Source organism: Paramisgurnus dabryanus, chromosome 15 (assembly GCF_030506205.2).
Source record: "Paramisgurnus dabryanus chromosome 15, PD_genome_1.1, whole genome shotgun sequence".
Taxonomy (NCBI): Eukaryota; Metazoa; Chordata; class Actinopteri; order Cypriniformes; family Cobitidae; genus Paramisgurnus; species Paramisgurnus dabryanus.
The window spans coordinates 34,539,792-34,553,658 of NC_133351.1; the positions used below are offsets into that span (position 1 = coordinate 34,539,792).

The following is a 13,867-nucleotide window of genomic DNA, read 5'->3' on the forward strand; positions in this document are numbered from 1 at the left end:
TTACATTAAACCATAAATCTCTTAATAGCTGATTACAATATTGAAAGACAAAGAAAACTGATGTGACCTAACGTTAGAGTTTTTGTATTATGTGAATAAAATCACATTAAACGAGTAAGGCATTCGTGGCAATAAGCTTTAAATTCACTGATAAAGTCAACGCCTCGAAAACAAAAACAACTGATACAACAACAGTTCAGTGTGCAGAAAGCGCACTCACATCTTCACCGGCCCAAACTTCAGAGGGATAGGAAACAAGCCGGTTGAAATGACAGACATCACACACGGCCAATTAACAGACGAGCTCTGAAACCTGACTACCAATGAGAGCGAAACGAAGGGCGGAACTTCCTGTTGGTGACGCAGTTGCGAAGTGGAAGCCCCGCCGTCAATCAAATTAGGAAAAAAACAAACTGGACTAAAGCGAGCGCAGATACAGATTAAAATCATCATGCTCGGAGTGTAAATAAGCGCAAAATATCCGTATTTTTTTAAAGACCGCACGTAATGACCGGTACGTAGCAGTTTGACGAGCGCGGGAATGGCTGCTTTGAATCTTTGTGCAGGCTCTATTTATGCTAGGCTAGGCTAAGCTAACGTTAGCTGGCGGGTAAATATGCGAGTTTAAGATCCGTGGCGCAAATAAATAAAGACCTCGGATTAGAAGGAAAGCAATTGAGCGTTTCCGTTAAAATAACTGAGGCTGTCAAAACACCAAACGTGCACGGTTTCTAACGGCTTTTGTTGTGTTTTGTGTGTCAGCGCCTGAAGGGCCAGTGAAAGCAGGAGTGATGGCGGACAGCAGTAGCGCTCAGGACGGCAGCGGTGTAGAGCAGGTGAGTTCAATCCTTCAATCTCCTCTCTTTCTCTCGAATGCATATGGTTTGGTGAAGTTTTGAATTAGTTCAGTTTAAAAACACTAGTACTTCCTGTGTGGCCACCCACTTACATTTGTTAAACCCGCCCATTATCAGGACGGCCAGCCCTCGCCGCTTGCCCTGCTTGCCGCCACCTGCACGGGCCTCGGTTCGCCCGCCCCCGGGGGAGACAACGCGGCGAATTCTAACAGTTCTGCTGGGGTGGTAAGTCACCAACTACTCTTATAACCTTTAAAGGACCTTGCAGTGACGTTTAGTACGGTTGTGTCCTCGGGTGTGTTGATGTTTATGCCTCAAACTTCAAGAATTGTCCAGGGTTCAGTACAAGTTTAAGGAACCGAGCACCCAAATAGTTAACATTACTGTTTGCCCAATCTCATGTTGTAACGAACCAGTATGATCTTCTTATGTGGTTTAGCACTTTTATTTTCAAAATGGGAGGACAAAAATCACACCAACTGTAAAGGGGAAGGTATTTTAGGGGTTTATAAGCAGAAATTGAAAGTTATTGTTCTTAAAGTTCTTTAATTTGTGTAAATGTTGACTATATGGGGCAACAGTCCTGTGGCTGAGTTTGTTAGATGTAACAGTATTTCCTTACCCTTTAAGCATACTGTGTATACAGTACCACCTTTTCCAGCTTTGCATGGTCATGGCATGAGTTGAAATATTACTAAATTTATACAAAAATGTGTACAGTTGTAAAAAATGTGTTCCTGTAACTCAATGGTAAAGTAATGTGTAAGCAGCACAAAAAGTTGTGGGTTCAATCCTAGGAATGCACATAGTTATAAATTGTATACCTTGCAATGCACATTAAGTCGTTTTGGGGTAAAAGCGTCTATGAAATATAAATGTAAATCTTATTTGGGACCTCAGCAGCACTGATGAATATTTTTGGACCATTTTACATTTACACTAAGGTTTTGTTTGTTGACATCAATTGAGGTAAACTCATTAGTTATCATGAATTTACAATAACAGCTTTATTAATTTTAATTCAAGCATTTATTAATAAATAAATAAAAATAATATTATTAAAAGTTTTATCTGCTTACATGAGTTAATGGTGAACTAACTTGAACAATTGTATTGGTATTAACTAAGATGGACAAAGATCACTAAATGCTGTAAGATATTACCAATTAACTTTTATCTGAAGCGACTTACAGTCCATTACAAGGTATACATTTTGTCAGTATTGGCGCTTTTCCATTACATAGTACCCCACGGTTTGGTTTAGTTTGGGTCAGGTCAGCTTACTTTTGGGAGCTTTTCCATTGGGTGCAGTATGTAGTACCCGATACTTTGTTTTGTACCACCTTGGTTGGGGTTCCAAGCGACCCGAGCTGATACCAAATGTGACGCGAAAACACAGTAGATCACTGATTGGTCAATCGTCTAAGCGTCATCACTATAATGTAAAGATTAGCATTACCTTTAGTGCTAGCTTGCGCTGTCTCGAGGAAAAATGTTGTGCTCTGCTATAAGTTCCCAAACTCCCTTTTAGCGATGAAAACATCAACAGTTTGAGAATCAGGGACACCATAACCGTTTTTTCCAAACTTGCAGTTTGTGGTGGAACATTTGCGACGAGCACATCAGTATTATATATGCTTAAATGCAACTTCAATGAGGCTCAGCAGAGTGCGTCAACTACTGACGCCACGGGTGTTTAAACTGTCATGTGAGATAGAGGTAACCTTAGTGATAAACATAATGTGCAAACATCTATTTGTGGTGGCCAATTTTAATTTTGTGGCGAACTGAGAAATAAATAAATGAATGGGAATGTACAAGGACGCTCTCACTTATATGATGTCACAGCAGTATGCAGCGCAAATATAATGACACGCCTATAATCCCTCCCACTGCGAAGTGATACGGAACTTGATGAAAAAGCTAACCGCCAGAGTGAGGTGAGCTGACCCGACCCAAACTAAACTAAACTGTGGGGTACTATGCAATGGAAAAGCACCATATGTATGTTCCCTGGGTTCGAACCCATGACCTTTTGCGTTGCAAATGCAATGCTCGACCACTAGCTATATTGGAGCACTACTACTCATTGTTAGTTCATGTTAGATAATGCATTTACTAATGGTCTAGTAGTGTCATTGTTTTGTTCTGTGTAAAACATGTCTTTTTCTCCTGTAGAACGCAGACCTGTCAGTGCACTTAACAGGGTCGTCTGACAGATGGGAGGCTGTAAAGGATGATTCCGGTGTCTTGCATCTCCCCGGCACAGGTATCGTCACGTCCAACGGACAATATGTTCTTCCTCTCCAGAGCCTCCAGGGTCTGCAGAACCAGTCCATCTTACTAACATCAGGGACAGACACGTCCACCGGCACAGTGCCTAACATCCAGTACCAAGTGATCCCTCAGGTGCAGACATCCGAAGGGCAGCTGAGTTTCTCGGTCGAGGGAGCTTCAATGACGCAGGATGCCTCAGGGCAGATCCAAATCCTCCCAGACGGGACTCAGACCATCAGCGTCACGGGAGCGTCATCAGCCGATGTTCTTGGCAACAACCTCATGACCCAGTCGGGCCAAGTGCAGATACCACAGGTTTCTCTGGGAAGTTCTGCCTTCAGCAGCCAGGGTCAAGTGGTCACGAACGTGCCTCTGGGTTTGCCTGGTAACATTACCTTTGTGCCCATAAACAGCGTCGATCTGGACTCTCTCGGACTCTCGGGGGCCCAGCCAATAGCCACCGGCGTCACTGCTGATGGACAGCTAATTATGACCAATCCGAGCGCAGATAATACTGAAGGCTCGGAGAAAGCGGGAGATCAGCAACAGACGCTCAACTCTAATGACATGTATGTGCCTACCACATCTTCAGCATCCTCGCAGCAGCCGACCAGCACGATAGATGGGACGGGCGTGCTGACGCAGGGTGAACAGGGGGATGGATCGGGCTACCTCACTCAGGGTGCGGTGCAGGTGTCGGGCGGACAGCAGGTGATCCAGTTACAGCAGTTGCCTGTACAAAGCAGTGACGGTCAGCTGTCTGCTCAGTCCCAACAAAACATCCAGCTCATCAACCCAGGAACCTTCCTCATCCAGGCCCAAACAGTCACACCATCAGGACAGATACAGTGGCAGACCTTCCAGGTACGACTTTCCAGCAGTGAATTTGTAATTTGGGAAACGTAATATTAGGGATGCACCGATAGGATTTTTTTGGGCCGATCCCGATTTAAACAGACAACTTCTGGCCGATACCGATGCCGATACGGATATTAAACACTTGTATACAATACTATACAGTTGGTCTATTAGCTAGTTTATTTCTGCATCAAATTATTTTTACTGAACATGGATTTTATCTAATTAACATTCAACTGACCAACCTAATAAGAGAGGCACAAATTACGCTAAAACAAATATAATAAGACAGCATGACAACCTTCAAAGGTGGTTTTTGCTATTCAGCATTTATTTTATTAACAACATTAACTCATTTTTTTTTACATATAATGGATTTTTTTATGCAGTTAATTAATAAACAATCGGTATCGGCCTTTCTCGTGCTCTTGCCGATATGCCGATGGTTATAAATTCATCAAAAATCGGCCGATAAATATCGGCGGCCGATACATCGGTGCATCACTACTTAATATATTTTGAGAACAGTACACCAGTATTCAGCAGATACACCAAAAACATTCAGAATGGCCCACAATGTGGTCTTATGATATATATATATATACTAAGCAAAATATAATATAATGAAATTTTTGTCCTTAATCTGTATTTGTTAGCTTAAAACTTCTAACAGATATTTTAGTCGTAACCAAACTCTGTTGACCTTCGTATTTGCAGGTACAAGGAGTTCAGAACCTCCAGAACCTTCAACTCCAGACGACTCCAACTCAGCAAATCACCCTGGCCCCAGTGCAGACACTGTCTCTGGGTCAGGGCGGTACACCGGTCAGTCTGGCATCAGGACAGATTCCTAACCTGCAGTCAGTGACGGTGAACTCGGTGGGTCAGGCAGGTGTTCAGTTCCAACAGTCTGAAGACACTGACAGCACTGGAGGTATGGCTGGAGATGATGATAAAACCTCTCCTTCAGAGATAAGAATGATTACATTTAAAGTTAATGTGAAATCTGAAATGATTTAGAAAACCTCATGATGCTTAGTAACATTTGACCGTCCACATTTAGATATCATTACCTATTCAGTATATTCAGCAACTTGTCCCGCTCTGATGAACGTCAGTGTGAACTACGCCACTCGTGACAGAGGTCATGTAAAGGTCTTAAAGGTACCTTACAATTAAATAGGCTGTTCTTTGCAAGGATTGTACTTTTGGTGTAAGGAATCTTGACTAGCCGAGTTTTGGGACAAAGCCACTCGAAATAGGCAGTGTGGTGAAAGGAGATCAGGAGATGATGTGCTTGAGTCTAGCAGTAACTACGGTTTTGTTAGTGTAACTCTGATCATACTATACTCTGTAGATATTCAGATTAAGGAGGAGCCTGATTCGGAGGAGTGGCCTCTGGACAGTAGCTCTACGCTGAATGCCAATGACCTCTCTCACCTTCGTGTTCGTTTAGTGGAGGAGGAGATGGAGGGCTTGAGCCAGGAGGGCAAACGACTGCGCAGGGTCGCATGCACCTGCCCTAACTGCAAAGAAGGAGGCGGGAGGTGAGTTTTTATTTTTTAATAAAATGTTAATGAAGTGTTTTTTGAAAAGATGTGGAGTGGATGGCCCAGGACTTCTGATCTCATTCAGAGACACAAACTAAATGACTACAATTTCTTTTATTTTTATGATAACAAACTTTTGTGTGATTGCTACATTTTATTATTCAATATATTAGTTAAAACTGAAAATGTCAAAAATTAGTGATATTGAGCATGTTCGTACTATACGTTTATCAAATAATTTTGCTTCAAATCCGCTTAATGCCTTAGGGCAGTGTTTCCCAATCCTGGTCCTCAAGTACCCCCTCCCAGAAAGTTTTAGATGTCTCCTTATTTAACATACCTGATTTAACTCATGAGCTTGTTGGGGAGACATGTTAACCATTCTGGAAGGAGGCTGATGAGTTGAATCAGGTGTTTTAAATAAGGAGACATCAAAAACTTTCTGGAAGGGGGTACTTGAGGACCAGGATTGGGAAACACTGCCTCAGGCCATTCAGAAAGACAGTTTGTTGGCAGAATTCACTGCAGGTCTTGATGCTCAAATCTGATTTTTTTGCGCTGTTATTCACATTATCATTTAAATTAGGGATGCATCAGGGAACTACACTAACCTTTTCCACTGGTGGCACTTGCGCTACCAACTTTTTCAGTTACTGGCGCAAAATATGATTTGGTCGCACATATTTTTTTCAAGTTATATTAAGGCGCTCCGGATAATAATGAACAATAATGAAACTGTATTGCATACAGATATGCTTTTTATTTTACTTGCCATCTTTTAAACCACATGCCGCCTTGTTTTCTTAAACGTTGCAGTGTTTCCCACAGATCTGAAATGTACTTGGTGGTGGTAGCCGGTGAAAAGGGCAATTATTACCCCCTGACAAATAATGGTCTACTATACATGTGACGTAGAACTAATAATGTGTGACACAACACAATACTTTGATTCATTGAAAATTAATATTAATTTCACATTATATTTCATCAATCTAACCACCCCAAACTTTCTTTGCCATTAACAAAGCTGACACTGTTTGTCAAAGCACCACGAAAACACTTACTGTTTTTGCACTGATATATGAAGCAATTAGACCCCTTTTATCAAACTTAATATAATACAATACTATGTATAGTAAATTAATAGACAGTGCAGGTCTATAGATTATAAATGTGACTGATGTTATGACTGATGTTATAATGGTAATAATTTCTATTAGATTTACTGCTTTTGCTCTATCTTTCTATTTCTCTCTTGCCGATTTAAAAAGCTTAATCCACTCATTATTTCAGATTTAAAAGTCTACTTGCTGTCCCGGTGACAAACTTTACATTGCTTTGCTCGTTCAGTGCAATTGGCTTGACATTAGCATTGCTTTTTGCTACAATCTCTGTCCAAACTTAATATGGATATGGTTTTAGAAAAGATGTGGTTTATTAATAATAAGATCATTAAAAAAATGTGAGAAAGCAAATGCAGCGCGTGGTCGTAACAAGAACCATCGCCATAGAAACCGAAGGCACGCTGAATCTGCACTCGAGCTTTAGCGCGGTAGCGCTCATGGCCGTTTTCCGATCGACTCGGGTTATAAACACAACATTAATCAGACTTGGGACCCAAAGTAATTAAACTAGGACCTAACCGCACCCGACAGACCATTTAAAATATAAACCCGGAACCATACGGGTCCCGCGTCCTCAGTGAAGAAAGACCTCTGCTCAAGTTCAGAAACATGGAAGACACTGCGCTTGCGTCGCACCTAATTCATTGAAAAACAGCGGAGCACGCAAACGCACACTGATAGGGAGAGACACGACGTGCTTTCACGTAAAATGAAGCCAACGTGTTGATGGCTCAGAGCATGTTATAAAACGTATTCTTAAAATCCACATTTCTGTTTTAATAAATGCTCATAGTAAATCATAGCATATTGTCTAAAACATTAGGTAGCACATTTGCGACCCATTAAAAATTAGGGTCGCAACGGCAGTTCAAAAGGTCGCATATGCGACCATTTTGGTCGCAGTGTAGCTCCCTGTGCATCGATACCGATACTGGTATCTGGTATCGGCCTCGATACCACATTTTCTAAAGTACTCGTACTCGTTAAAAGTCCCCCGATACCCGGGATCGATACCACGGTCTGAGAAATGTCTATGTTTGAGTGGCGTGTAAGGGGTTAATGCCTCTTGTGTTGTCCAAAGAGGCAGAGTTTACAATAAACTGGAAAACTAGTCACTTGTTTTTTTGTTAAATTATATGACTAAAGCTGTTACCTGTAAATTTGAATCATGTTTTTTATTAAGTACTCAGTATCCGTATCGGCAAGTACTGAAATGCAAGTACTCGTACTCGTACTCGTATTCCAAAAAAGTGGTATCGGCGCATCCCTAATTTAAATGCAACTGCCCTCAGTCTCATGTGTAAATTGTATACAGCCCTGAAGTGAACAGCATGCGCAGAAGACAACGTGAAGTTAGACGCATCTAGGGTTGCAAAGGGGTGTATTATTTCTGGTTAATTTTTAAAAACTTTCCCTGGGATTGTAATTTGGGTATTTTTTTTAAATATTCCAAATTTATGGGAATTTTTTGGACATTTATATACACTTTTAGCATAAATAAACATTTAGTTTGGTCATTAGCAGAGATGCATGCAAGGTTTTACCAATAATGTATTATAACAATAAAGTCTTGACTGATTTAATTGTAAGTAAAACTTGAATTGATTCTTTCATTGAGTAACACAAAAGCATAATAACATTATTATAGTTATTATAATAGTGCTAGCTTACATTTATATATCTGATTTACTGGCTAGCTACTGTATAAACACATTTTGTTATTTGCTAAACTATAATGTATTTATTCAAGTTTTATTATCAAAACTTACTTGACTTATTTCCCAACTCCGCATTTTTATTTTTCAAATTCCCAGTTTATTCCCATTAATTCCCAAATATTCCTGTTAATTCCCATGGAAGGTTTCCAGCCTTGAAAATTCCTGGAATTTTGCAACCCTAGACACAGCACACTGTTTGTGGAAAAAACATGGATGCTGCTCGTAAAAGTTGAATGAAATGTGACATGGCCGTATAGACTGAAGTCGGATTGCCCCATTTAAGACCACATATGAAAGTGGCCTGGGTCTGATTTGAAAACAATCGGATTGTGCTGTTCAAACTGTCATGAGAACATCAGATTTGGGCCACTTTTACCAGCAGTGTGAACAAAAAAGCCACAATGAGGTGCAAAGAAAAATAATTTGTTGACTGACTGATTTCAGTTGTCGAGCGGCAAAATATTTTTTTTCTGGTTAAAGGAGGTTTACAGAATATATTAGGAAATTAACTGAGTTTTTTTTTAGAAGTGAAGGTTTCTCAAAAAAACTTGAATGCACTTGGTTTTGCAGTGAAAGACCGTCAACTTTGTAAAATACCAATGAAATAACTAAAATGACATTAGTGAATTAAAAGCCATGAATTAAGCCATCTCAATTACTGACTAATAACCTTTACATTGCCATTAAAGTGAAATTATGAAACTAAACATAAGAACCTGATAAAAAAGATGCACTTAAATGGGTTTGCACCTGAACTCTTTATATGCACTATTATTAAAATGACCAAATGATATCAGATTATATATTAGTCTCTTCTGTTTGTCTACTTGAATTGTCTTTATGAAACATTTGTGTTATTTACTTTTGTACTGACTGTATGTCGTCTTATCTTGTGTTGCAGAGGATCAAACATGGGCAAGAAGAAGCAGCATGTTTGTCATATAGTCGGCTGTGGGAAGGTGTATGGGAAGACATCTCACTTGCGAGCTCACCTGCGCTGGCACTCGGGGGAGAGACCCTTTGTCTGCACCTGGATGTTTTGTGGGAAAAGATTCACACGCAGTGATGAATTACAGCGACACAGGAGAACACACACCGGTACTCACACACACACACACACACAATTATGTGTCTTTACCAGATAACAAGCTGACATACTTTCTTAAGCAGTATCCTGAAACTTAATGTGAAGCTCACAGGAGACTTAATCGTAATTAATTTGAGTTTGACATTAGCATGTCGCTAAGCTAACAATGCAAAATATTCATAGCTCATAAATATGTGACTCGGCCTGTGAAAACCAGGTTAATGTTTCATAATCTGATAGTGAGAGTAAAATCATCAAAGTTTAATTTCAATATTTGACATGAGTTTGCTCGATGAATATTAAAGATATCAAGGTTATTAGGGATGCACCGATACCGATACTGGTATCGGCCTCGATACCACATTTTCTAAAGTACTCGTTAAAAGTCCCCCCGATACCTGGAATCGATACCACGGTCTGAGAAATGTCTATGTTTGAGCGGCGTGTAAGGGGTTAATGTCTCTTGTGTTGTCCAAAGAGGCAGAGTTTACAACAAACTGGAAAACTAGTCCTTTGTTTTTTTGTTAAATTATATGACTAAAGCTGTTACCTGTAAATTTAAATCATGTTTTTTTATTAAGTACTCGGTATTGGTATCGGCAAGTACTGAAATGTAAGTACTCGTACTCGTATTCCAAAAAAGTGGTATCGGTGCATCCCTAAAGGTTATATTTTCACAAAATGTTCTTTACATTATGTAAGATGTTTTTATGGTTAAAGTGGGTTTTCACAGGCCTGGTTAGATATTGTGTAAAATCATCAGTTTTTAATTGTATGGAATTCCTTTCTATTTATATTTTTATATAGTTAAAATTGAGGACATAACAGCAAAAATTGTCACACCAAATAAATAACATGCAGTACAGAATGGTAGACGTTACAGAAAGTCTCATTTTAGTGTTGACTGAGTTGTAGTATTTACCAGTGTTACTCGTTATTCATAGCTGTTTTCTAACAAAACAGCAAGAACATTGCAAAATCAGGGATTTAAACTTTTAAATGTCACAACTTTTAATGAAAGTGTTGCAAAATTTGCAAACCACATAGAAAACCAAAAAATTCAACCTCTTGTTTAGTCTAGTTTTAATTTAGTTTGTTGATTTAAAGGTGCCATAGAATGTAAAACTGTATTTACCTTGCTACAGATGAATAATACAAGCTCTGTACATGGTAATGACATATCGTGAGCCTCAAACACGATTGTTTCCTCCTTATGTAAACCTTGTGCATGCAAAAGACTGCTGGAAAACAGACCAATCTCAACATAACGACATTTGTGACGTTACTGTCGAGATGGACGCCTCAACATTAAATGACACATTCAATTAAGTACAATGTTGTTACAATGCTAAAAAAAGTTGTGTTAGCACTATATGCAAGTTATTTCAATGCATTTTTCGCACTAATGAATTATTTGTCTATGCTGTGACAGGAGAGAAGAAGTTTGTGTGTTCAGAGTGTTCAAAGAGGTTCATGCGTAGCGATCACCTGGCCAAGCACATAAAGACGCACCAGAATAAGAAGGTAGGGGTCGGAGCCGTGGTAGGCAGTGTGGGCGGGGCAATGACCACAGACAGCATAATCACAGCGGGTGGTACCACACTCATCCTCACCAACATCCAACCGGGTGGCGTGCAGGGCTTGGCCACAGTCAACGCTACGGTCAACACCTCCGGCTCACAGGAGCAGATGGGTACGGCTGAGATTCCTCTGCAGTTAGTCTCTGTGTCCGCCGGGGACACGGCCGAGTGACTGCATGACTGGTCTGGTGCAGAGGGGGAGTAGTTTTTTTGAAAGGAACCGCTGCTCTGGGATACAACTGAACCGTTCTATTGGACTGCTAAGGTTCCATCTCTTCCTCTATGATGTCACATCCTCTGCTGGGGCCTCAGACTTCATTTTGACTACATCAGTTCTACACTCACGCATATACTTTGCTTTTGTACCTTTACATATTTACTCTTCTTTACGTAAATATGTACATTTACGTGAATGCATATACATATATATATATATATAAATATAAATACACACACGAACACACACATATATATATATATATTTTACAAATATAGAATTATTGGGGGTTTTGTTCATCTTTTTATGGGCTAAGCATTATTTCTTTTCACATACAACACTGAAATGCCTTATTTTGTATTATAAGCTGTTGTGTACAAAGCTAGAGTTCTTCATGGGTGTTTTAAGCTCCCGTTTCAGTATGTACTTGTTGGTGTGGGTATAATCATGTTGTATAAAGAATGCAGCAGTGGTGGGTAACTGGTGGCTAATGTTAAAGGAATAGTTCACAAAAAAATTCATTATTTACACACCCTCATCTGTATGCTTTTGTCTATTGGATACAAAAAATCTGAATAGTTCATAGTGACCACGTTTAGATATTTCAAGAAGGAAAAACTAACAATAACTGGTGCTTTATTGTCATCTTAAGACATATGATGGCTGTTTGAGGAACAGACCAAATAGCAAGTCATTCTTCACTGACCATCTTCTCAACCTCTGAAAGAAAGTTGTCCGGTCCATGTTTGCATTCATAATGTAAAGAGTGCAAATAAGAGAGCACAGACTCCAAAACACAACCAGTGTGTTATCTATTGGTTATATTCCATCGAAGATTAACATTTAGATATTTGTTTCATGCATTAGACTGGAGCGTGACAGGCACGGTGACTTTGAATTATCTGGTTCTCGGTTTAAAAAGTAACAGCATACAGGTTTGGGATGATATGAGGGTGAGTACATAATGACAGATTAGATTTTTTGTGAACTTTAATGTAATTTAATTCTAGGTTAAAGTGATATTAGTGGTGTAAGTTTTTTCAAATGAGGAGGAAGATAAAATATTAGAATGAAGTTTGCCATTCAGCTGTTGGGAGTTTTGAAAGTGTCTTTAAACGTCTCTTAAAATGGGTTTTTATTTTATGTAGTTTTATTTTCTTTAGGGAGACCCAGGCCCAACAAATGGGAACATTAAAACAATCATGTAATTAAAAAACATTTTATGTATCATATTTCTCAAACCTCTTGTTGTTGATCAGATCTTTAGTATGCATTTGTTGAAAAATAAGTCTTTTTGAGCGAAAATATTTATATACCTTGTAATCTGGATTTGTGGTGTCTACAACTGCTTTTCTAAGAAACAAACTACCTTTGGCTTCACTTTTTTTTTTTTTTAAACAAACTGTACTATAAGTCAAAAATTGTTTGTATGAAATTAATTGGTTTGTAGTTTGCCAAAATTTATTTGATTCACACTTTGATGAAGTGAGCAAGAAACTGTTTCTTTTATGCGTGTCTGTTTGTGGACCTGGATCATGTTTTAGGACCAAAAGAGCAGCTCTGAATCTCTGGAATCAAATACTGATGCCAGGTTAAAATAAGTCCTACAGGTGTAGTGTACACCATTGTAAAACAAAGAAATGTTTGGTGGGACAATACCTCTGCCCTTTACGCTTGTGTTGGGTTTGAGAAGTCACATCACTGCTTAACTCTGTGATGTTTTAGGCAATATATCCCAGGTTGTTGTTATGTGGGGTTTTGTAAAGATCTGTCTCCTTCATCTGCTTACCGTAGCCATGTAGACGCTCAGTTGCCTTTTAACAGGTCCTGACAGGAGATTACTCCCTGTTACCCATTGTTAAACTATAAGTTTGATCATGAATATTTTGTAAAGAGAATGCATTGCTGTCCATGTACAAGTATGGCTTTGTTTCCACTTGTTACTGTACACTTATTCTATATGTTTTTTTTTTTTTTTTTTGCTTTTTTAACTAAAAATGATTGTCTCTCAATTCACTTTTGAGTTCCGTTGCCAACCTCCAATAGCCAAAAGGTTTTTACACTATTCAGTTTATTGAACCACATTTTCATATGTTTTGATTAAAAGCCCAGCAGGCAAATGACAGATAATGAAACACTATTTTGTTTGCTGATTTGATAAGAGTCTTTGCTCTGTCAATGATCCAGATTGCATTTTTACTATATTTTCCTAGTTTGTGATGTCTGATTTGATTTTGTTCATTATAAATAGCATCTTAACATGTCACTTTTATCCTTTTTATTTGGTCTTTTCTTCAAGAAAGCTTCAAACTGTTGTACAATGCCCACTTTTGAGGGCAGCTGTTTATTTCACACTAAAATGACTAAACGTAACGTCCTGATTGTCATTTGTCTTAATTTGATCATAATATTATATGCACAGAAAGTGTGTATTTCAGGTGCTGCCTTTTATCTTTGTCCCAATAGTTTTAATCACCTGTTTGCTTTTACTAGCTTATGTAAAAACATCCTTTAATGTGACCAGAACCTAAAGGGATAATTCACCCAAAAATGAAAAATATGTCATCATTTACTCATCCTCATGTTGTTCTAAATATGA

At 38.9% G+C, this 13,867-nt stretch overlaps 1 protein-coding gene across 2 annotated transcripts; it reads left to right on the forward strand.

The window, feature by feature from the left end:
- The first annotated feature begins 334 nt into the window (after positions 1–334).
- sp3a (sp3a transcription factor) lies at positions 335–13,403 on the forward strand. Of its 2 annotated transcripts, none has more exons than XM_065293218.2 (8): positions 335–514; positions 763–836; positions 975–1,082; positions 3,036–3,998; positions 4,710–4,926; positions 5,350–5,539; positions 9,286–9,482; positions 10,904–13,403. In XM_065293218.2, the coding sequence occupies exons 1-8, from the start codon at positions 508–510 to the stop codon at positions 11,221–11,223; spliced, it is 2,076 nt and encodes a 691-aa protein (XP_065149290.1). In that variant the 5' UTR covers positions 335–507; the 3' UTR covers positions 11,224–13,403. The 2 variants fall into 2 exon arrangements, with proteins under 2 accessions (XP_065149290.1, XP_065149291.1); XM_065293219.2 differs by having other exon boundaries at positions 5,449–5,539.
- The last annotated feature ends 464 nt before the right edge of the window (positions 13,404–13,867 follow it).

Excerpts from the sequence above, each read along its gene's own strand:
- sp3a (XM_065293218.2), top strand. Across the intron at positions 3,999-4,709 it reads TACAGTGGCAGACCTTCCAG|GTACAAGGAGTTCAGAACCT; the intron begins GTACGACTTTCC and ends TCGTATTTGCAG. Across the intron at positions 4,927-5,349 it reads AGACACTGACAGCACTGGAG|ATATTCAGATTAAGGAGGAG; the intron begins GTATGGCTGGAG and ends TATACTCTGTAG.